Source organism: Carcharhinus amblyrhynchos, chromosome 5 (genome assembly GCF_965287045.1).
Source record: "Carcharhinus amblyrhynchos chromosome 5, sCarAmb.v2.hapA, whole genome shotgun sequence".
NCBI classification, from domain to species: domain Eukaryota; kingdom Metazoa; phylum Chordata; class Chondrichthyes; order Carcharhiniformes; family Carcharhinidae; genus Carcharhinus; species Carcharhinus amblyrhynchos.
In genome coordinates this window covers 64,804,813-64,827,984 of record NC_137328.1, presented here as the reverse complement: position 1 = coordinate 64,827,984, position 23,172 = coordinate 64,804,813, and the positions used below count along the sequence as shown (strand labels likewise).

General features: G+C 40.0%; 1 protein-coding gene across 1 annotated transcript; it reads left to right on the top strand.

The window, feature by feature from the left end:
- Positions 1-585: 585 nt before the first annotated feature.
- Positions 586-17,062, top strand: phax (phosphorylated adaptor for RNA export). The gene is made up of 5 exons (XM_080189687.1): positions 586-690; positions 6,923-7,608; positions 12,317-12,437; positions 13,805-13,888; positions 16,461-17,062. The coding sequence occupies exons 1-5, from the start codon at positions 613-615 to the stop codon at positions 16,731-16,733; spliced, it is 1,242 nt and encodes a 413-aa protein (XP_080045813.1). The 5' UTR covers positions 586-612; the 3' UTR covers positions 16,734-17,062.
- Positions 17,063-23,172: the final 6,110 nt, after the last annotated feature.

Below are 23,172 nucleotides of genomic sequence, written 5' to 3'. Positions count from 1 at the left end.
ACAGTCACCCAAGCTGGGAATTGAACCTGGGTCCCTTGCACTGTGAGATTGCAATGCTACCTACAGCACTATCATGCCATCCCTGAACTGGGTTGCTAGATGGTGCTGTGTGGATGATGGCTATTGTCTGTCTCTAATGGATTGGGTTACTGGATGATGCTGTGTGGATGTTAATTGCTATCCCTAATGGACTGGGTTGCTGGATGGTGCTGTGTAGACAATGGTTAATTGCTATTTGTCTTGAGGATGCAATGGCGTAGTGGTGTTATTGCTGGATTATTAATCCAGAAACTCAACTAATATTCTGGAAGCCTGGGTTCAAATCCCACTATAGCACATGGTGGAATTTGACTAAATAAAAAAGAATCTGATTAATTGCTGTTTCTAATGAACTGGGTAGCTGTATGGTGCTATGTGGATGATGGCTAATTGTCTGTTTCTAATGGACTGGGTGGCTGTGTGGGTGATGCTAATTGCCAGCTGGGGTTAAGGGGAGTGGAGCAGGAGCAGCAGGACAGCGCCCCCTGAGCTCAGAGGCGGTAGAGCAGGCGGGGCGGGGCCGGCTGCCGGAAGTGCCGCGCGCTCTTTCCGGGATCAGGATCTGCTGCAGCAATGGCGGCCTCGCTGGAAGACGGGGAGGTTCTGGACTCAGAGTCCGATTCTGAGATGACAACCGGCGCCGAGCCGCAGGTAGTGAAGGTTGTGGGGGTGCTGGGGAAGAGGGAGAGGCCTGAGCCGATGTGAGGCGGTGGGAGACACAGAGCGGCCGCTCACATTGCTACTGCTGCGGGTTTAATGGAACAAAACTGTCCCTGTCCCCATCCTCCTCCAGAGGCTGAAATTACTCCTGGTTTGTTACACTTCTGCAGAGAAATTGCTGAATGGAAACACACTCTAAACATGGCACACTTTTTTAAAAATGCTATTCTGTCTCCTAAAATAGATATTTAATAATGGAATCTGATTTGTTTTCTTTGCAGCTGCTTTATTTCTTTCTTTGAGCTCACGTGTTAATGCAGACCTGAGAGAGTGCTGCATTGTCGGATCTAACACTGAGACCCTTTGTTATCTGCATTCTAACTCCTACCTCGCTCCTAGTCCAGCAGGACTTCAGTTTTAAAATTGTTCTCAAATTCCTTTTGTGGTCTCTCCATTTGCCTAACCTCCTGCAACCCTAAAATGTTCTCAAATCTATGCTGTTCTCCTGAGCACTTCCCAAATTTAACCACCTTCAATAATAACTAAAAACAGAAATGCTTGAAATATTCAGTAGATCTGTAGACAGAGAAACAAAGTTAACATTTCAGGCCAAGGACTTGAGCCCATATGCTCTGGAATTGCCTCCTGTAATGTGACTGCAGTTTCAAGTTGTAAGAGAGGCCACACTCCCTGCAACAATAATCTCTGCATGTTTCAGGCCTGAAAAAAAGGCTCGTATTGATGTGAAGGTGGAATCTTTTGGCTGTCCACACTGGTGGGATTTCTGGTCTTATTGAAGTGGATGGTAATTTAGCTGAGTGTCAAATTCTCAATCCTCATTTGCAATGGCAGCAAGGTGTGAATGACCAGTAAGATCGTGCCTGTAGTGTTTTTCATGACCACGGTGTGCATCAAAGTGCTTTATAGCCGATATGGTTCACTTCAAGTGTAATGTAAGAACCTGGCTGTCAGTTTTGAACACAACAAACTCTGAATTGTTAACTGTTTCTCTCTCCATACATGCTGCTTGCCCTTTTGAGTATTTACAACATTTTATTTTTATTTCCAACATTTGTATTTTACATGGTTGGTCAACCATATTACATTAATGTACGCTGTTTCAATCACAGTCTTGTCAAGTTAATCAGACTTGAAATTAATGTGCTACGAAGGTTACACCTCACCTGAGAGCGTTCTAATGCTTAGAGGAAAAGGGTCCCATTCTTCTATTTGCCTGTCTTGAGCTACACCTGTGCACAACTGCGTTTTCTACTCATTGAGTCTTTTATCTCCTTTTTTTTCAGACTCTATTTATTATCAGGACTAGAGGGCACAGCCTCAAGATAAGGTGGGGGGGCAGTTTTGAGGAGGAACTTCTTCACTCAAAGGGTGGTGAATCTCTGGAATTCTCTGCCTGTTGAAGTGGTGGAGGCTACCTCACTAAATATATTTAAGACGCGGGTAGATAGGTTTTTAGTAGGCAAGGGAATTAAGGGTTATGGGGAGAAAGCGGGAAAGTGGAACTGAGCCACTTCAGATCAGCCATGATGTTATTGAATGGTGGGGCAGGCTTGAAGGGCTAGATGGCTACTCCTGCTCCTATTTCTTATGTTCTTGTATACTTCAAATATGTAGGTCAAGTGCTCTTGCAGATATTTTGTAGCTCTGACTATTTTAACAGTACCTCTGCTGTCTCTTACAGGGATCAGTCTAAAAATAATATTCCATATAATGGAATATAAGCAAAATACTCCAGATGATAACAATCTGAAATAAAAACACAAAATGCTGGAATACCTCCAAGTCTGCCAATGTCTGCAAAGAGAGAAACAAAATTAATGTTTTACATACAGTATGGCTCTTTGGAACTGGAGAGGCAGAAATGCGATGGATTTTATGCTGTTAAGAAAGGGGAGGGTCAGGGATAAGTTGGAGGGTAGAGAAGGTTAAATTACAAATGTCATGCAAAAAAAAAGCAAAGAGCACAGAAATTCTAATATGAAGAAAGCTTTGATCCAGGATAGGTGTTAATGACGAAAGTCATTACTGCCTGAAAACAAAGCACGAGAACCAGATACAACCTCGCCCTAAGGAGTGAAAAAGTACAAAATGGAAGATAGAATAATGGTCTGAGGCTGTTGAACTCAACGTTAAATCTAGAAAATTGTGCCTATTTGGAAGATGAGGTCTGATCTTCATGTAGCTCTCGTTCTTTGCCATCTCTCTCAACCCTTTCAATTCTTTTCATTTGTTATTATGCTTATCTGACATCAGATGAGTAGAAATTAAATATCAAAGACCAAAGCCATTGTCTTCAATTCCAGGCTGTCTGAGGCTAAACCCCAGACTGTTTGTAACCTTGGTGTTTTATTTGACCCTGAGCTCAGCTTCCATCTCCATAGCCTTTACTTTACAGGTAGTATCTATTTCCACCTCCACAATATCACCTAATGTCTCTGGATTTGGCTATTCCAGTGCTCTTCTAGCTAAACTCCAACATTGCACCTTGATTAACTTGAGCTCATCCAACTAAAAAAACGTTTACAGTCCTTGGACTTAACACACAATTGTTCTTGAAAACAGCATGTTCGGTTGAAATGTCGTAACTCTGAACCGATTTTCCCGTGAACTGTTAAAAATGGGGTTTGATTCCTCAACCAAGACCCAACACCTGCTTTGAACAAAACCCAGAATTTTGTACTCCAATCAATTTCTAGAAAAGTAATATCAACACTAACATCTGAAATAAAATTAAAAATATACTGTACAATATTGTCCACTGTTATCCACAAATGACCTAAAAAGCAGAAACTTTAAAGCCTGGTAGTAATCATATCTTTATTCCTGGGCTTGATTAGTGTTGGCTTGTGAGATTTTCAGGGAAGGACCTCTTTGAAGTGACTTTACTGGATTTTGGTTGGAAACTTCAAAGGATCGTTGGCTGGGGTCTCCGTAGGATTCGACTTCGGGTTATTCTAGAACGTTCTCTGCTTCCTTAAACCATCTGAGAAAGTGTAAACAGATGTTCTCATGAATTTCTTTTGTGCAACTCTAAATTAAAGATTTTGGAAAATCAAAACATCACATACTGCAAAAGTGCATTAACAGTAACTTGACGTCGATGCACATGTATGGACGTTGAATGTTGATGTGCCTGTATGAATGTCACTGACATGATATGATGTCATCACTAACATGGCATTGGAAGGTCAAAACCGACATGGAAAGTCAAAGCAGAATGTCAATTTATAAACATTGCAACGCCATTTACAGTAACTCTTAAAAGTTGAGCACTGCCAGTCTATATTTCCATTACTATGGTAAAAATGAACATAACATAAGAAATAGGAGCAGGGGTAGGCCATTTAGCCCTTCGAGCCTGCCCTGCCATTCAGTAAGATCGTGGCTGATCTGAAGTGGATCAGTTCCACTTTCCCGCCTGTTCCCCATAACCCTTAATTCCCTTATCGATCAGAAATCTTATCTACCCGTGACTTGAACATATTCAACAAGGTAACCTCCACCACTTCAATGGGCAGAGATTCACCACCCTCAGAGAAGTTGTTCCTCCTCAACTCTGTTCTAAACTGCACCCCCCCTCCCCCTTGTTTTGAGGCTGTGCCCTTTAGTTCTGGTTTCCTTTCTAAGTGGAAAGAATCTCTCTACCTCTACCCTGTCTAGTCCCTTCATTATCTTGTAAGTCTCTATAAGATTCCCCCCTCAGCCTTCTCAACTCCCAGCAAGTACAGGCCCAATCTATTCGATCTCTCCTCATAAGCTAACCCCCTCATCTCCGGTATCAGCCTGGTGAACCTTCTCTGTACTCCCTCCAAGGCCAATATATCTTTTTGCCAATAAGGGGACCAAAACTGCACACAGTACTCCAGTTGTGGCCTCACCAGTGCCTCGTACAGTTGCAGCAAAACCTCCCTGCTTCCCCCTTGCGATAAAGGCCAACATTCCATTCGCCCTGTTGATCACAACCTGCACCTGCAGACTGAGTTTTTGCGATTCATGCACAAGGACCCCCAGGTCCTTCTGCACAGTAGCATGCTGCAACTTTTCACCATTTAAATAATATTCCATCCTACTATTATTTCTTCCGAAGTGAATAACCTCACGTTTGCTAATGTTATACTCCATCTGCCAGGTCCTCGCCCACTCACTGAGCCTATCCAAATCTCTCTGCAGACTTCCTGCGTCCTCCGTGCAACTCACTTTTCCACTCATCATGTCATCAGCAAACTTTGTTACCCTACACTCAGCCCCCTCCTCCAGATCATCTATGTATATGGTAAACAGTTGAGGCCCCAGCACCGATCCCGGCGGCACTTCACCAGTCACCAACTGCCAACCAGAAAAGCACCCATCGATTCCAACTGTCTGCTTCCTGTTAGATAGCCAATCCTTAATCCATGCTAACACTTTACCCCCAACTCCATGTACCCTAACCTGAAGCACCTTATCGAATGCCTTCAGGAAATCTAAAAACACCACATCCATCGGTTCCCCTCTGTCTACTGCACTAGTCACATCTTCATAAAATCCCAGTAAATTTGTCAAACACGACTTCCCGTTCATGAATCCAAGCTGCGTCTGCTTGATAGAACCATTGTTTTCTAGGTGTCCTGCTATTTTTTCTTTGATGGATTCTAGCATTTTCCCAACTATGGACATTTCTAGGTATTTCTGATACCAGTGCCACAAAATCTATTAGGACAATTTATCAAAAGCTTGGTTGTATCTTAAGGGAAATGAAGAGGCTTTAGATGGAAACCCTAGAGATTAAGGGCCTCAACAACTAATAGTCTCATTTTCTCAAAAACCTGAGCTTGAACTTCCAATGGTAGAATAGGGCTGCTCAAGAGATCCAATTTGGGGAAAAAAATGAGAAATGTCATTATTGTTGTGTTGAAGGAGCTCAGAGATGAGGAGGGTGAGACGTTGGAGGGATTTGAAAGCATGGATAAGAATTTTAAAATTTGAGGCTTTGCTTAAGCAAGAGCCAGTCTAGGTCAGTGAGCTCAGAGTTGACGATTGAATGGAACTTTGTGCCAGTTGGGACTGACAGCAGCGTTTCAGATGATCCAAGTTAACTCGGCGTAGAACATGGGAGATGGGCCAGGAGGGTATTGAAATAGTCAAATCTAGAGGTAACAAAGGCATCAATTCGTGGTTCAGCAGCAGATAAGTTGAGATGGTTACAATTTGGCGACGTGGAGGTGGAAATATACAGTCTTTGTGATGGCACGTGGCATGGATATGTGGTCAGAAACTTGGCTCACGGTCACATACAATGTCAAGGTTATTAACAGTCTGATTCACTTTCAGGCTGTTGCAAAGGAGAGGTTTGGATTTGGTGGCTAGAGGACTGAGCTCATTGCAGGGGATGGAAGATAATGTCTTCAATCTTTCCAATATTTGGAAATTCCTGCTCATCCTATATTGGATGTTGGATAAGCATTATGACAATTTAGAGACAGTGTGGGAGTTGAGAGGTAGTGGTGATGTCAAGCTGTCAGGGTATATCCAAGACTATTCTCCCCACATACGAATTTGGGAAGTCCCATTTACCTTTCAACCCATGTTCATTGCCCTAGGTTGTTTCTCGTCTGGCAACACCGTGACTCTTTAATTTCTCATCTCTTTCAAATCCTTCCATGGTCAGGTCCCAATTTATTTCTGTCACCTGCTTCAGTCCTATGACCCTCCAAGATCTCTGAGCTCCTCCAATTCTGATTTTGTTGCTCGACATTGGCTTTGTCTTCAGTTGCGTAGGCAATAAGTTCTAGAATCTATTAAATCTCTTAACTCATTACCCCTTTCTTTTCCCCCTCTGCTTTGAAATAAAGATGCCTCTTTGAACAAGGTTTTGGTATCTCTCCCAATTTTTTTCCTTACACAGCTTGTGTTAAATTTTGACTGAAATACCTTGGGATGTATTACTTTAAAGGCACCATTATAAATGCAAATTGTTTCTGACACTCTACGTACTAAATACTTTGAGTCACATTTTGGGGCAAAAAAGTCTTATTTTTGGTGAGATCTTTACCTTGGACTTTGCATTTCAAGTACAATTATTTAAGTGAAAGAATAATTTTGGAATACTTCAGTTGGTTTTTGGTGGGGTGGGTTTGTGTGAGGGATTATGTTCCAAAGCAATAATATTTTCACTCTAATTGTGATGTCTGTACTTATTAACTGTATTGTGTTTCTTTTATAGAACCAGCAAGCTGCAATCCCCAACTTCTCTGCTACACCCTTTAACGCACAAAATAATACGCAAGCTCATCCATCTGTATTTGCTTTGAATAGTCACTACCGAACTGCAGCATCTGACAACTCGAGTGAAGACAGTGATCATGACTCTGATGAAGAGGAAAGACTCTTGTGGCGAAGGAAACGTCAGAAGTGTTCACACGTTGGAAACAATCTACCTTTAAAATCTCCAGTCGTGCCCTTTGGTCCAGTTGGCGATGGTTTTACAGGGACTGGACATTCTGTCAAAGCTGGCGGTCGCAAAATTAACAATATTTGGGGCACTGTGTTGCAGGAGCAAAATCAAGATGCTGTGGCCACGGAACTGGGGATTTTGGGAATGGAAGGCAACGTCACCATGAATTCACGGCAGTCTGAAACTTATAATTATGTACTGGCAAAGAAAATGATGGCAAAGCAACGTGTGGAAGAGGAGGAGGAGGAGATGAATAAATTAGAAGCGGAATTAGATGAATATATACAAGATGGAAAGAAAAGCAAAAGCCAGGAAGAGTGTAATCAAAGCAACCTCAAGCGCAAAAGGCCAGTTAAAGAGAGGCTGGGGGAAAGGCTCGAAATGAACTATGAGGGAAAAAGTGATATTACAGAAGATGATAGTCCAGATAAGATTTCAAATGAAATAGCTTACAGGTCAGTATGTGATTTACAGTTGTGTGCAATACAGATTATCTAGCAAATGATGAGTGATAATTTTGCCATAGAGGTAGTGATAATGTGCTATCTACTGTTTGAACTGGCTTTGTGTGAGTCTCAGCAAATTTGCTTCTTCTCAGTCTGTGTACCCAGCTGTGAAGTAGTCATCAAACTATCTGTTCATTCTCCTTTTTTTTTTGTTCTTTGCCAAAAGTTAGTGCTGCTAAAGAACAGGCGAAGTGAGATGTATCTCCATCTCTGAACAGCCACTGAAGTAATCTATTAAAATATAATTAATCTTAATTCTTGTTTTCCTTTATGGAAGAAATATCTGGACTTAATGTCACCTGTACCATAAATCAAATTACCAACTCATTGCCACAGTGTAGCCACTGGGTTGAAAAAATGTATGACCTTGGACATTTACGATGCTGCTGCTCTTGAGCCAGCTGCTGGGAGGCATGTGATGGCCCTTCTAATTTTCATCCTGCCCCATGTGACTTAAATGTGATTGCATTGCCTTTCTTGCCATAGTGACAACGCTTTCAACACCTACAGAAGTAGGAAGGACAGTGTATGTTTTCAGGCTCTCGTTCCAGGGAATGTCATAATGCAGATTATGACTTTCAGTGCAAAGAGTGATTTTGGCTGTATGTCAGCTTAAACAGTAGTGTAACAAGCGAGTATTTGATCCAATTTAAACTATAATCGGACCATTTGAAACTACGTTGAGGGTATTGCCACTTTAGCTTTGAACATAACGGCATTATAGCTATAAATGATGCACAAAAGCCTTGTTTCTATGCAACTTGTGCTGCTTGTGAATATTTCAATCTACTTTTTTTTTCCCCTTTTTAAACGTTCAAATTTTCAAGGAGAGAACTTGCCTTTGTCTCTTTGGTAGGAATAACATGCTTAACGAGTACATAGGCGCTGAATTCTGTGCCTTGGGGCACAATGTGTTTTGACTACTCAGTGTGATGCAAAGCCATTGTTGCAAACTGGCATTATCTCAAGTTTGCAATACAGTGACTCCCATTAGATTTAAGTGAATAACTAACTAGAAATCAAATTCAACTGGGACAGTAAGAAATTACAGTTACTACTGAGACATGACTGCAAGACAGAAAAGAGGATAAATGTATAGGTTAGAAATAGGGAAAATGACATGGGAGAAGTAGCCTTAATATTAAATCATTTCAGTGGTAAAAGAAGGAAGCAGGGAATGGAGACATAATGGGAAAGAATGTAGTGGGAGTTGTGTATAGGTCTCCAGCAGCTGTGAAGTGGTAAATTTTAAAATAGTGATTTTAGACTAGTTTGTGGTAAAAGCAGAGTTTATTAGCATTTTGTACAGATTTTCCTGACACTGCTAAATTATCAGATTGCTTATCTGACATCTTGTATTAGAAATTTCTTATTAAATGTTGGGAAGATTTAAGCTATTGTTTTTGGACCCTGCTCCAAATTTCGTTCCCCAGCTACCAGCTCCATCTTTCACTCGGTGACTATTGTGAGACTAAACCAGACTGCTCGCAATCTTGGTGTTAGATATGACACATTTAACTCAGATTCAACCTTCTGGTCATGTGCCATCACTATGGCAACCTGTTTCCACCACAATGACATTGTCTGATTTCATACCTGCATCAGTTCATCTGTTTCAATTCCCATTCTTACCTTTTGCTTCTAGACTCGGCTATTCTAGTACAGTCCTGTCTGTTAGCTCACGTTCTCCCTTCTAAATTGTCCTCGTCCAAAACTCCTGTCTGTGTTTCGCCTTGCGCCAAGCTGGCCCTCAAAAACTCAATTAATTCCAAAACAACAGATCTTTAAGCCATCTGGTCTATAATTCCCTGATTCCTGACATTAAATAATGGGGTGATGTACAAAGTTTATGTTAACTTGATTTAAGTCCCTGACTCAATATTGGTTTCCTTGGAGCACCTGTCAGGCTGACCTATTCCTCTACCATAAGTACTAATGTGGATATGCTGAATAATTACAACTTCCTTATTTTCATTTATATCACTCAGTTATCCACGGGGTCCACATTGCTCCTGTGGTCACTTTTTTCCTAATTCATTTTGATATCCCTTTTATAAATTTCTTTTCAAACTCCCATTTTGAAGCTCTGTCTTTACTGTTGTTTTCTTCTCATTATTTGTGCCACTTTTTTTTAAAAAAAGCATGCTTTTTTTCAGTTTCTCATGTCCCTTGGTGTATAAACTGATTTTTGCAGCACAAATTCTTTTTTTTGAACAGTTTCCTCTTCAATTTTACCCATTAACAGATTTGTCCAGTTTGCTGTGGACAATCTGTCTCATCCCATTGATATCATGTAGAACCTTAATAGGTGTTATTTCTCCCTCTTCAACACTGTCTAACACAATTGCATTCAGACTGGTAAATGTTCATGCTCACCAGCACCTTTTCATGGGCAACAAGGTCACTAGCCAGCCAGTGACACCCATGTCCCATGAATTAAAAAATGCATCAATAAACTGATACTTTGCTCCATATCTAATATGGTAGACCTCTTGTTACTTCTGGGACATATTGCTGCAGGTATACTCAAATTCTCCATGTGTGAATCTACTTATCCCAATAACTTGGTAGATAAAACATCCCTCGTCACTTCACTGAAATAGTGAAATGAAATATAATGCAGAGTAATGAAAGGAGTTTAGGTCAAAGGGTATGAAGTGGTTCAGATGTAGTGATGGACAATTACTTTGTTTGCATTAAGACTACCTGAAATCCTCTAGCTTTGCCTGAATGCTGCAACTGATGCACTTTTTTATGAGCATTTACCAATATTGTTTTTTTACTTTATTTAAATGTGAAATGAAAAATAGAGTTGCATGTATTGCACCCTTCTCAACCTCAGCCAAGGAAGTACTTTTCAAACTGCATTCACCACTGTGATGTAGGCAACACAGCAAGATCCTATAAAGAGCAGTGAAATAAATGTTTCAACATTGGTTGAGAGATTAATATTGACAAAGACACTCATCTTTGAAGAGTGCACATTTTGGAGTAATGCAATTCGGACTACGACAAAATAAACCACTGCTGTATTGTTACCAAGGCGAATGTTTGGATATATTAGTCTTGAGCCAATCGAATGATGGAAAATTATACAAACAGGAGTATGCGAATATTAGAATATAATGTGAACATAAGTATACAAATGTTTAATCAGATGAACTCCAATATTGATTGGACTACTCTTCCCTCTGAAAAATATTAGGCTAACCAGCCACAAAAAGATATTCAACTTTTCAGCTCTCGATAAGCTACACTACACTGAATCTCTAAATTAAAATGTAGAATTATTTGGATATCTTAAAAGCTTTCCCACAAATGGAAATTTGTTTTATACATGTATTTCAATGAGGTAAACTCACCCTTGTGGCTATTCCTCATTGGACAGGTGAATAGTTTTATTCAGAGGGGAAAAAAACCAAATAGGGCCCAAGATGAAATACCAAACAGCACGTAGGGAATTGAAATTGCCATGTCAGACAATATTGAAACAGGCGTTGTTGATCAATCGTTCAAATTATTTGGAACTTAAAATCAGGGGAAACAGTGTTCCACTGTCCTAGCAAAGATCTCCAAGCCTTTACCAATCTTCAGCCAAGTTCTCTAGGTTTTAAGCAGTGACCACAATGTGTAAACAAAAACTCATGTAGATTACTAAAAAGTTTAAATTTATGTAGTGCTTTTCTTTAATTTCAGTATTTGACAACCATGAAATGCTTTTGAAGTGCAGTCGCAATTGTAATGTCGGAAATGTCGCAGCTAATTAGCACACGTCAAACTTCCACAGCAGTGTGGTAATCACCAAAAAAATCTATTTTGCTGGTGTTGATTGAGGAATACATGTTCTCCAAAACATGGAGAATTCACCTCTTCCAGCCAAAGAGTGGAATCTTTTACATCCCATAGATGAGAATCTCTGTATAATCTCTCATTTAATAGGTATGGGTGGCATAGTGGTTAGCATTGCTGCCTGTCAGTACTAGGGACCCAGGTTCGATTCCTGGGTCACGGTCTGTGTGAAGTTTGCACATTCCTCCCCTGTATCTGTGTGAGTTTCCTCCGAGTGTTCCCGTTTCCTCCCAAAGATCAAAGATGTGCGGGTTAGGTGGATTGGCCATGTTAAATTGCACCTCAGTGTCAAGGGGATTAGCTACAGTAAATGCATGGGGTTATGGGGATTGTGGTCAATGCAGATTCGATGGGCTGAATGGCCACCTCTTGCACTGTAGGATTCTACGATTCTACCTCCAACAGTACATCGCCTCTTAGCGCTGCATTTGGAGTGTTAACCTAGATATGTGCTCAAGTCTCATGTGTTTAGTTGCCTTGAGATGCATAAGTACAGTAATGGGTTTTATATACAGTATATATTGTAAAACTGAACAAAACTTAATAGCCCAAGATATCATGATACTTGAATCAGGTTTGTGATATAATATGGGAACAGGGAACTTGTATACATTGGCTTGGGGCTCATTTTCCATTGTAAATGACTTTTTGAGGGAAAAAAACATACTCCATAAATGTTTTGATCTTAAGGCAATATGTTTTGGGGAGTGAGGTGGGGTGAGCTAGTGAAAATTAGTTGCTAATGATGAAGCTGTAAGAACAAAAATGTTGTAGAAAACTTGCTAAAATTTGAAATTCAATTACTCAGGCTCCGAGAACCAAAAACGGATCTAATTCATAGAGTTGTGAAAACCATTGGAAGGAGGAAAGCAATAGAACTGCTTATTCAGACGGCTGAGGTAGAACAAAACGGTGGACTCATGATTGTCGTAAGTCATACTTTTTCTATTCCTTAAAGAATAAACACACAACTTTACAGTTTTGTCCATTGAGTAACTGAACCGTTTACATCAGGGAGTTCTGAGGCTCCATTCCCACTCTTTGCTCCACTAGCCAATCTTGGCTGAGCTAATGATTGCTATAATTGGCCACTGCACCACTCCCAGGGATAGGAAGAGGAAAGGTGGTTGGTGTTCCCTTCAAGGGTGCTGTTGAACTTGTGTGAACACCTGAGCAAGGAAAGAAATGGTTATGATGCCTTCTGTAAAGTATAACTTGGCAACACTGTCAAATCTCCCGAATAATTGGACAAGGTGCTTCACAGAATTTGGTATCCAGGGGACCACGTTCCAGCAAGGAGTCAACATTGTCATGGAGAGGTAATTATAGCAATTAGATTAGCTGAGCATGAATGGTCAGATTTCATCCATTCTATTGGTTAGGTTCAGAAATGATTATGCTGATTGGAGAGTTAGCTTAACACTTGAATGTACATATAGGATATCCCCAAACTATTCATTATTCTAAAACATCTTGAGTGAGGTGCCAAATGTATGAGCTGAGAAAATTAGCTAATCATGAGTTGAAACTGCTTCATTTTGTATCGAGGGAGCTCCTTAACAAGGATGACTGTTTCCAAAGACTTAGTTGTTTTCTGTTAGCTGATTTATGGCATTGCACTTAGTAAATTGAAGAGGCTGAAGAAATAGACATGCAGAAGATATTGATAGTGGTTCAGGTCATGAGGCTTCCATAATTGCACTATTTTGCAAGTAGATTCAGGGCAATTGAGTCAACTGTCATAGAAGTAAGGTCCTTGGCTTGCTTTCTGAAGTGATGCCACTGAATTCACAAAGCTATCGAAGATATTCCAAATTCCTAATGAGTTTTGTTTTTAAAGGAAGTGTAGCCAAAGTGGAATTAGGCAATTACGCTTTGCTTCAAGATGGGTGGCATCTCCTGGTTTTGAATACTTGTGTTTTGCGACAGGAGCTTTAATCTAATATTAATGCTTGAAAGGTGCATTGTGGCTTTGTACTTGGAGGGAGGAGGGTGGTGGAGATGAATTGTTTCTGTGACCTTTTAAGATATGAAGCTACAGGTCTTTGTTTTGGGTGAGAATGTCCATGAGAATATCCAGGCAATAGAAATACATGTCACAGGAGATGAAAAGAAAAAGGTGACATCAAAAGTGTAAATGTCTGAGACAACAGATCTACAGAGGCAAAAATAAAAAGCAGAGTCTAACTGGAGAGGGAGGGGTAATGAGTTAGTGGTGAATAAGCAAGGACCCAGAGGAAGAGAGGATTTTTCTGCATGAACATATTTGTCCTTCAATATCTTTTTTCCTTCTCAGGACGGCAGTCGTAGAAGAACACCTGGTGGAGTTTATTTGCAATTATTGAAGAACACACCAAGCATCACCCAAGACCAGATAAAGGTTAGAATTCAAACACTACTTTGACTAAAGAATTTAATCATCATTTAAGAGCACTTTTTCTTTTGCTTAAAATATTTTGGAAATTCATAGAATTCCTTCAGTGGGAAAGGAGGCCATTCGACCCATCAAGTCTGTGCTGACAGAGCATCTTAGTCCAGCCCTATCTGTGTAACTCCACCTAATTACCCTGCTAATCTCCCTATTCTGTGCATCTTGGGGCAATTTATCATGGCCAACCTATCTAACCTACATATTTAGATTGAGGGAGGAAATCAGAGCGCCTGGAGGAAACTCTCAGACGTGGGGAGAATGTCCAAAGTCCACCCACCGTCACCTAAAACTGAAATTGAATGTGGGCCCCTCGCACTGAGGCAACAGTGCTAACCACTGTGCTACTGTGTCGCATTGATAGAAACAGTAGGGCAGTTGTAAATGAAACAGAAATGCTCTTTGAGCCACAGGTGTAAAACAAAATGATTATTCACCATACATTTTGTAAATGATCTGTAGTGATCACGTCTGATCATTCAAGATGACCAATCTTTGAAGCAACAGTGGGAACACCACATTTGCTTCAGAGTTCCTATGCTATGGACAGGACAAGTCATGATGATTCTACTGCTGGTCGTTACGTTGAAATGTTTAATGTGTGGTCTGGAGCAAACGCGTCTTTGGAGGTGTCTCCATCTCTGATCTTTCCAGCTCAGTCATTTGAGCTGGAGTGCGAGCTGGAGACACTGACATGTAAGGAATTTCCAGAGTACGGTCTTTGCCCAAAAGAGAACAAAGAAAAGTACAGCACGGGAACAGACCCTTTGGCCCTCCGAGCCAATGCTGATCATGATGCAGAACTTTATTTTAAGAAAAGTACAGAAGATGGGTTCAGGAAAGGGAGGGTGTGACTGTTTGGGAGTTGTGTGCCAGGACTTCAGAGAAATTGAGAGGGAGATCCTGCTGACACAGTTTAACACCTAGTAGCAGAAGGAAGGTGGAGGAATGAAAATGGAGACAAATTAGTGAATCATGGGGAATTTCAACTATCCTAATAGGATAACATTGTTGGCTAAAGAAGATGAGGGAATGGAGTTCCTTAAATGTGTAACGGGACTCCTTTTAGAATCCAGTATGAAAAAGGCCTTCAGGAAGGTAGTGAATTGAGTTTGATTATTGAGAAAACAGACAAAAGTGAAAATAGAGGAACAATGAGGTGACCATAATGTGTTTTTAAAATGAAAGGGAAGGACATAACTATGATGAAAGTCAAGTTAAATTGGGGAAAAACTGATTTTTGAGGGACTGTGCATTGAACCTGGGAAACAAAATAAGTAGCAAGATTGGCAAGCAACAGTGTGGCTTATCAATGGGGAACATTTAACATGGTTTTCAGCAGAGTGCAGGAAAAATATATTCTACTAAAAGGAAACAAGTGAGTTTTCATAGTTGAGTAAAGACATAATGGTTCAGTTGAGGGTTTGAAAAAAGGTATAAGTACATTTTTTGATCTGATTTATCGTCACATTAACAGTGAAAAGTACTGTTTCTTGTGCGCTACACAAAGCATACCATTCATAGAGAAGGAAACGAGAGTGTGTGATATTTAGCAGAGGCATGCAAGATATGGGAGAATGAAGAGATTAGGAGAGAAGTAAAAAAGACAATTGGAAGACAAGGGAATTATCAAATTAACCAAATAACATTAAATGGAACAGTAAAGTACTGCATAGACATAACAATTTTTGCAAAAAGATTCTGATAAGAATAGGGCAATTAAGGGATCAACAGACTAATGCCCCAAGTAGTGAAAGCAAAATGGTAGAAGGAATAAATAATTATTTTGCTTCACTATTTGCCAGGGTAATAGAATAGGTAGATCTGACATTAAATGGTGGAATGAGTAAGAGCAGTGCATTTAAACATTTTTAAAACGTTGATTTTATTCACTATATCCCCATCAGGATAAAATCCCTGGTCTGATTAGATTGAATCCAATTTTAAAATCTAGTGGAGAGAACAGAGATATTACTACGCATCTAATAATTTCTCTGGTATGAGAAGACTTGCATAGCAAATGTAATTCTCATATTTGAGAAAATACAATATGTCCAAGTAACTATAGACTATCAACAAAATACTGTGGATGCTGGAAATCTAGAGTAGAAACTGAGGAAAGATGAGATGTTCAAGTGGGCTTAAATGCCAGCATGGTGGAGCATAATGGCCTGTTTATGCCATATTTCCTTTATAATTATGTGTAATGGATGTGTTCTTAGAGTGACACCGCTGTTCAAGCTTTCATGTGTAGAATGGCTACTCAAATAAGGCCACTAGAGGGCCTCTTAAAATAATTGTATAATGACATAGTCTTTCTGTTTAAATCTCCATGATTATGCTTCTTTCTAACTCTCTGAAATCTGCTTGAGCCCCATTCTCTGCCTTTGTCCTCCTATATATTCCTCTGATTTGTAGGTTAAGATCTCAAAATATGTCCAAGTATATAAAGTGTCCATACTTATTTTTATAGGTAACAAACTAAAGTATCCAAGTCAAAAAAACTCTTGCTTTCAATCAACAGGAAATCTTTTATGATGAAAATCAGAGAGAATATAATTGCAAAAAAGCAGCCAAAAAAAGAAGACGACACATAATTGGGAAAAAGATGAAACAAGCTATTAAGGAGCTGAACCTGCAAGTGGATGATGATGCTTCACGAGAGACTTTTGCCAGTGACACAAATGATGCTTTGGCTTCTGTTGAGGATACAGAAGAAGTTCACATGGAGAAGCCAGCATTAGATCCAGAAGATGCAATTGAACTTGATAACAGTAATGATCTGGAAATCTTTTAAAAAGCTTGCCTAATTAAAATCCTGAAATATTATCAAGCAAATGTAATAATTATCCCTTTATTGATCCGATCGAAATTTCTAGTTGAAATACTTGTGCTGATTTTAAAACTATTTTTGGGTTCTTGTACTGTGACGTTAGTTACCTTGTAAGTTCTTGCTTTCCCTTTCAATCAAACAACATAAATTACCAGTTAACGTTGTTATGCTCATAGGGTAACAGTATTCATTCATATCTGCAAAGGAAGCTTAAAAATTTTTCCTTCATATGTAAGTGTTATTACTAGTTTGCAAATCATAACTTGGCACTAATTCAGTAAAGTTTTTTTACTTAAATGCAAGTTCCTTTCCATTTGATTCATTTCAGCATGGTTTATTTTAACTATATTGGAAATTGATAGATGTTGGATGAATGGATAGTATACGATTTAATTCTTTGCAGGTGCACAAGCAGGTAGGTAAAGCCATTAAAATAATAAATTGGATTTTATAGATGTATCAAAATAAGTTGTGGAGGAATGAGAGATATTGGAATTATTGCTACCAGAATAGTTGAGGCTAAGGGGATGATTTGAGGTTTTGGCCAAGTGAATAAAAGACTGTTTCCTCTAGTTTAAGAATCAGGAATGAGGTATTTTCTTTCATGGAATGTGGCCATCAGCAGCAGGACCATTGCCTGTCCCTAATTGTCACAATTGAGTATCTTGGCCACTTCAGAGCTAGGTTAATGTGTCAAGCACATTGCTGTGAATCTGGAGTCACGTGGAGGCCACACCAGGTAAGGACAGCAAATCTCCTTTATTAAAGGACATTACTAAACTAGATGGATTTTTCTGGCAATCATAGTCTTAGCATTGGTGACTGTAAAACTCTTTCAATTCCAGAATTATTCATGTAATTTTATTAATTGCATTTAAATTCCTCCAGCTACCATGTTGAAGTTTGAACCATGTGCACAGAACATTAGCCTGGGTTCTAGATTGCTAGTTTGATGACATTACCACTGTGTCTCCAATTTATCAATTCAAAGCATTTACTGAATGAGGATAAGAGTTAAATAAATTTTTGTTCAAGCATGGAATATTTCAGGCAGAGACTATTGCTGCTTTTTAAGGGAATAAAACTTAGAAGGTAGTACAGTACTACAAAAGTGAGCAGAGAGTAAGATTTGCTTTGGATTGTTCGAGATTGGTAGATTCTTAAGGCCAAATGACCTTTTCCAGTCTTCTCCAGATAGAGAAATTGGTACAATTAATGTAAATAGTTGTCATGATTGTCCTTTTAAGGACAACACAGCAGAAGAGGACCACTTGAGGGACAAATTGGGGCGAGACTGGGTAATCTGAATATCTAAAATATTTCCTCAAAGAATTCTACCAGATTTGTAAGGCAAGACTTCCCATTTACAAAGCCGTGCTGTGTATCCTTAATCAGATCGCAACGCTCTAAGTGCGCATACATCCTATCCCTAAGAATCCTCCATCAACTTGCCTACCACTGACGTTAAACTCACCGGCCTATAGTTACCCGGGCTATCCCTCCTACCCTTTTTAAACAATGGTGCCACGTTCGCTATCCTCCAGTCCTAATTTGGATATCCAAATGGTTATCCAATCCCATTAAACTGTCCATTTAACATTGACCCATCACCAAATGTGAACAAACCAACAGAGACACAAACCAGAGGCAGAGACTCTGCAAATATCCCAATGTTTCTTTATAGAACAGTGGGACATTTTACTGACATGTTCAGGTCAATCTCAGTGATGGGCAGTGACCAGGTCTATATTCAAACAACGGGTGCATTCCAAGGTTAAACATCATTGGAACAAAGTTCTCTTGAAATTGGACATTGCTGGGTTAGTCAGTGTAATTGAGTCAGTTCTACAGGACAAGAAATTCCCTTTGGCCCTTCTTTATCGCTGACAAATTCTAGCACCTAGTTGACCAGAAGTGACCGTGTCGTGCACATAGTTATCATGCAGATTCCAATAGAGCCCCAGTGACAGATCAACACCATCGATGCCAATGTAATCAGTGCTGAGAAGGTGCTCCAGAAGTTTCTCATTGTTCTCCGGAGCAGTGTGCTGGTGAGTGTAAACTGCGAGTGTACTGTTTTTTTTTTCTCAATTGCATTGCTGGTTCGCGATGGGTCATACTGGGGCTGCTCTTGATTGTTGGAGATTGGCCTAGTGCTTCATGTCGTTAGTGTGTGCCTAAACTGGACCAGATATTGGGCAAGACGACAGCTCTCACTGATTGCTGTACAGATACATGGATTTGGGCCACTGTCTGTGGGAGTTTGCGCATTCTCCCCGTGCTTGTGTGGGTTTTCTCCGGGTGTTTTGGTTTCCTCCCACACCCCAAAGATGTGCTGTTAGGCTGATTGGCAGTAATAAATTGTCCCTAAATCAGTTTCTCTCAATCTGGATAGCCATAAAACATTAGACAAGGGTCATGGGTGAAGAGGGGGACTGGTGATGTTGAGATGGTGGCGCAGGCTCGTTGAGCCAAAGGGCCTGTTTCCCAGGCTGTTTTTGTTCTTTGTTCTTTAATTACCCCAGGGGTTGGAGCCCTCACTTGGGTAAAAGTCAGGCTGGAAACATGTAGCAACTGAAACAGCCAAGCGGGCATGATCTAAAGCAATTTGGGGCAGGGGGCTGATGCTAGCTTCTGTACAGTTAACAATACCCTTCTGTGTTTCTGAGAAGTTTGTGAGCCTGCATCATTACAGTAGTAAATGTTTATTGTGTTTTGGGAGTATTTGTAAACTCATAACTGACACAGTTCTGATTTCTACATGGATATGGCCAATTACCATGACCTTTTTGAGAAAGTGGCACCCTAAGTCAACTGAAACCTGGAGAACATCCAAAAAGAATTTGACAAATTTCTACAGAAAAGGCAAATCAACTTTAGTATCTGTGATGCAATGGAAATTATGTGAATGGATAAGAAATTGATTGAAGGATAGCATGGTTAATAAGCTTTAAGAGGCAGAGAGTTTTGAGGGCATAAGGGATAGGATTTGACCTAAAATGGAGCAACTGGAGGCTTTAAGAAATACACTAGTAATTGGATTATAGTAATTGGATTTGAATTGAGACCTGTACTCTGCAACATTGCAAGGTTTTTGGATAATTCTTGGAAATAGTTTCACCACAGGAACAGAAAATTAGAATTTTTGCTGCGGATGTCCACTACTAGAGGAAAGGAGAATGCAGTACAAGAAAAAGCCTTATGGGTCTGCATTTGAACAGGAAACTCATGAGTGTGAATGATGGTATAGAATAGGACAATATATTACACCATGAAGCCTTTGCATTAAAAAACAGTGAAGTAGGCTGAATAGTTTAAAGGGATCCCCTATTTCAAGGAGTTTATTATGCAGCTGTGATTGGGAGTACAGAATGGTGTTTTATTTTTCTAAGTCACCATGGTATGGGGTGTAGTTGAATGGAGAAACTTCTTAAAGTAGCCAGATGATCTGGTTCAGATAGGAACCAACAACAAAAAAAAGTTTGGCATCCTTGCAAGAATATTCCTCATGCAAATTTGATTTTGAGATTACCCCTAGTACCATGTGTTGGTGAGAAAAGTAAAAACAATAATGCAGAAGGAAGTGTTCTTGGCACAAAAATAGGATATATGCTTATGTTCTGGGCACTGATGTGTAAACACACTCTTGGTGCATGTTATGCTGGATGGCATGTCAGAGGGTTAGCAAGTGTCCAATTAACTGTTGGAAGCTTGCAGAGTACGCAGATCATTAGGTCAATTAATGTGTGCAAATTTGATGCTATTCCTGTCATAGTCTAGATAATGTCATCTCTTAACTTCCCTTGGTTGCAAACAGGTTTAATTGCAATATGGAGCTTCCAGCAGCACTTTTAATGGGATTATCAACTCTTTTGAAATTAGATACTGATTAATTTCTTTGCTGTTTTTGCAATCATGTGTGGTATGTTTTAGAGTTTAGGGAGTGGTATGGCAGGTGTTTGAAGGAGTTTATCCTGAGGGGATGTTTGCGGGGTTTGCGAGGTGACCAGGTATTGCCAAAACTTCAGACCATAAAAGACACTCAAAGCCAGTGTCTCAGTTTAAAGACTTAACTTTTATTTGACCAGAGAATCATGGAGAGATTATCTTTTAGTCCTAGGCCTCAAAATGAAGAGCAACATGTCCTCTCCAATAAACTGACGTGTATAGTTCAAGATGGATCAATTATATGCTTATTAAATTCTCCTGCCTTTCATTAGCTTTGAATCAGTCATCTTCAGTATACATCATTACACCTGGCACATACTTCAGCCAAGTGTACCTTACCCTCTGGCAGTATGGTATTTTTGTCCATGGAATTCAGACGTATCCACCTTTGGCTAATCCAACCCCTTGAATCACTTAGCAATCAGAAGTCTGGCCACTTAAATTTGAAGTTAACATTCCCACAAGTTCCCCTCCAGGTTACTGCCAAACCAAATTAACACATGATCCTATATCTGGGCATGCATCCATCACATCTGGACAGTGAATTGGTCCTATTCACAAAGTAGCCCTAAATGTTCTACCATTAGAAATGTTACTAATAAAACTTGCATACTTTAAACTAGATAGAGTGCAGAAAAAATTTACTAGGAGAGGCTGGATAGACTTGATGCTTTTTTTCCCTGGAGTATAGGAGAGGTGTAATCTTAGAGGCCTGTAAAATAATGGGGGCCATAAATAAGATTTAATTGTTGTCTTAGAATGTAGTGCTTGTCCTTTTGCTCTCTTCCATCATGTTTTGCAGTAATCTGCCTTTGGCCAAAGTGAACAATGACTTTTTATAAAATACTTAAAGTAATTCAATACATTCAAAATATCAACATATTAATAAATTATTATCACTTGTTTGAATTTCTTACTGCATTTCATGGTCTGATTTTAAATCACTTATCATTTAATGCTGGCAGTTCTGTCAGTGTCTTAAATGCCTAATGACTTAAAATTTTTTCTAACCTAGGATTTTTTGCCTTCCCCCAACACAAACCACTCAGACAAGGTGCAGTAATAAGTACTTCCCTTGCAAGATGGCACGAATGAAAGCAGAGAGCACACAAAGCAGGACAATTCAACCTCTGCATAAAACCTTATGCAAGTTGGTGCCAAACTCTTTGAATTGCATGCAAGTTTTGTGGTGGGTTGGTCAAAACACCAAGCATTTCAGTGTACCTCCCCACCAACCTTCTGTAGTCTGCCTCACTGAAGCCAATGAGTCCATTTCAGCAGAATTTGACCCCCAGTCTCGCATTCGGGTAGCTGGTACCTATGATACCTTCTGCCTTAGCTGTGGGCCATTCATGCCCAGTGACACTCCATGTGCATGTCCTACATCAATAATAGTATTTCAACTTGCGGTAGCAAATATAAGATTGGGTAACGGTGTCTTTTTATCATTGGTTCTTGCTCTTCCATCTGTTCTTTTACAGTCTGACCAGATTGTAACTTGGGAAGAGGCACAAGGATAGGCTTAAACCATCTGCAGCTTCATGACTTCTGCAATGATTGCCCCAGTGATTGCATGCAGGTTCTATTCTATGAAAGTCAGGAATGGAGTTGTGCCAGTCTCCCACTGGATAAAACTGCTCCCTTTAATCATGTACCACAGACAGGGAGAAATGTCAGTGGATGTAGTGCAATCTGTTTTGGTGATGTGACTGTTGTGGTTGAATAACTGGCAGTGTGTGTCAACTGAGATATGGGTGAGGTTTGCAGAAGTGCTAAGTCTGTCAAGATGACATGAAGCTATGAATGTTCGATATGAGTCCTGGTTATTCAGGATGGTTAGTAGATGAGGAGTGGGTTGCACTGAGTAGTGTCTGTGATTAGTGATACTGTGGGTGGTACAGTAGTTAGTACGACCAAGGACCTGAGCTCAATTCCTGGCTTGAGTAACTCTGCCAAGTCTGCACATTTTCTCCATGTGTGGATTTTCTCTGGGTGCCCCAGTTTCCTTCCACTGTCCAAAAGACATGCTGGTAGGTGCATTTCTGTGCTAAATTCTCCTTCGGTGTATCCAAATGGGCATCAGAGTGTGGCAGCTAGGGGATTTTCACAGTAATTTCATTGCAGTATTAATGTAAGCCCACTTATGGCACTAATAAATAAACGTTTAAACTTGTTGGTTGAATATGGCACTTGAAAATGTATACATTCATGGCGTCATTGAACATCTGGAGCCTGATCCTAGGGGATGGGTTCTAGGCATTTACTGCCATGACTGATTCAAGTAGTCCAGTAAAATCATTACTATGCCACAATCTTCTCCCATATATCAAATTGGAGGAGTTTGGCACTTAAAAGCTCTAGGAATAATATTGCACATCCAACAGTGTCTATTCCTGTCAAGCTGCGGGAAAAAAATTAATAAATATATCACAGAGGAAAAGTTCCCTTGGAGAGT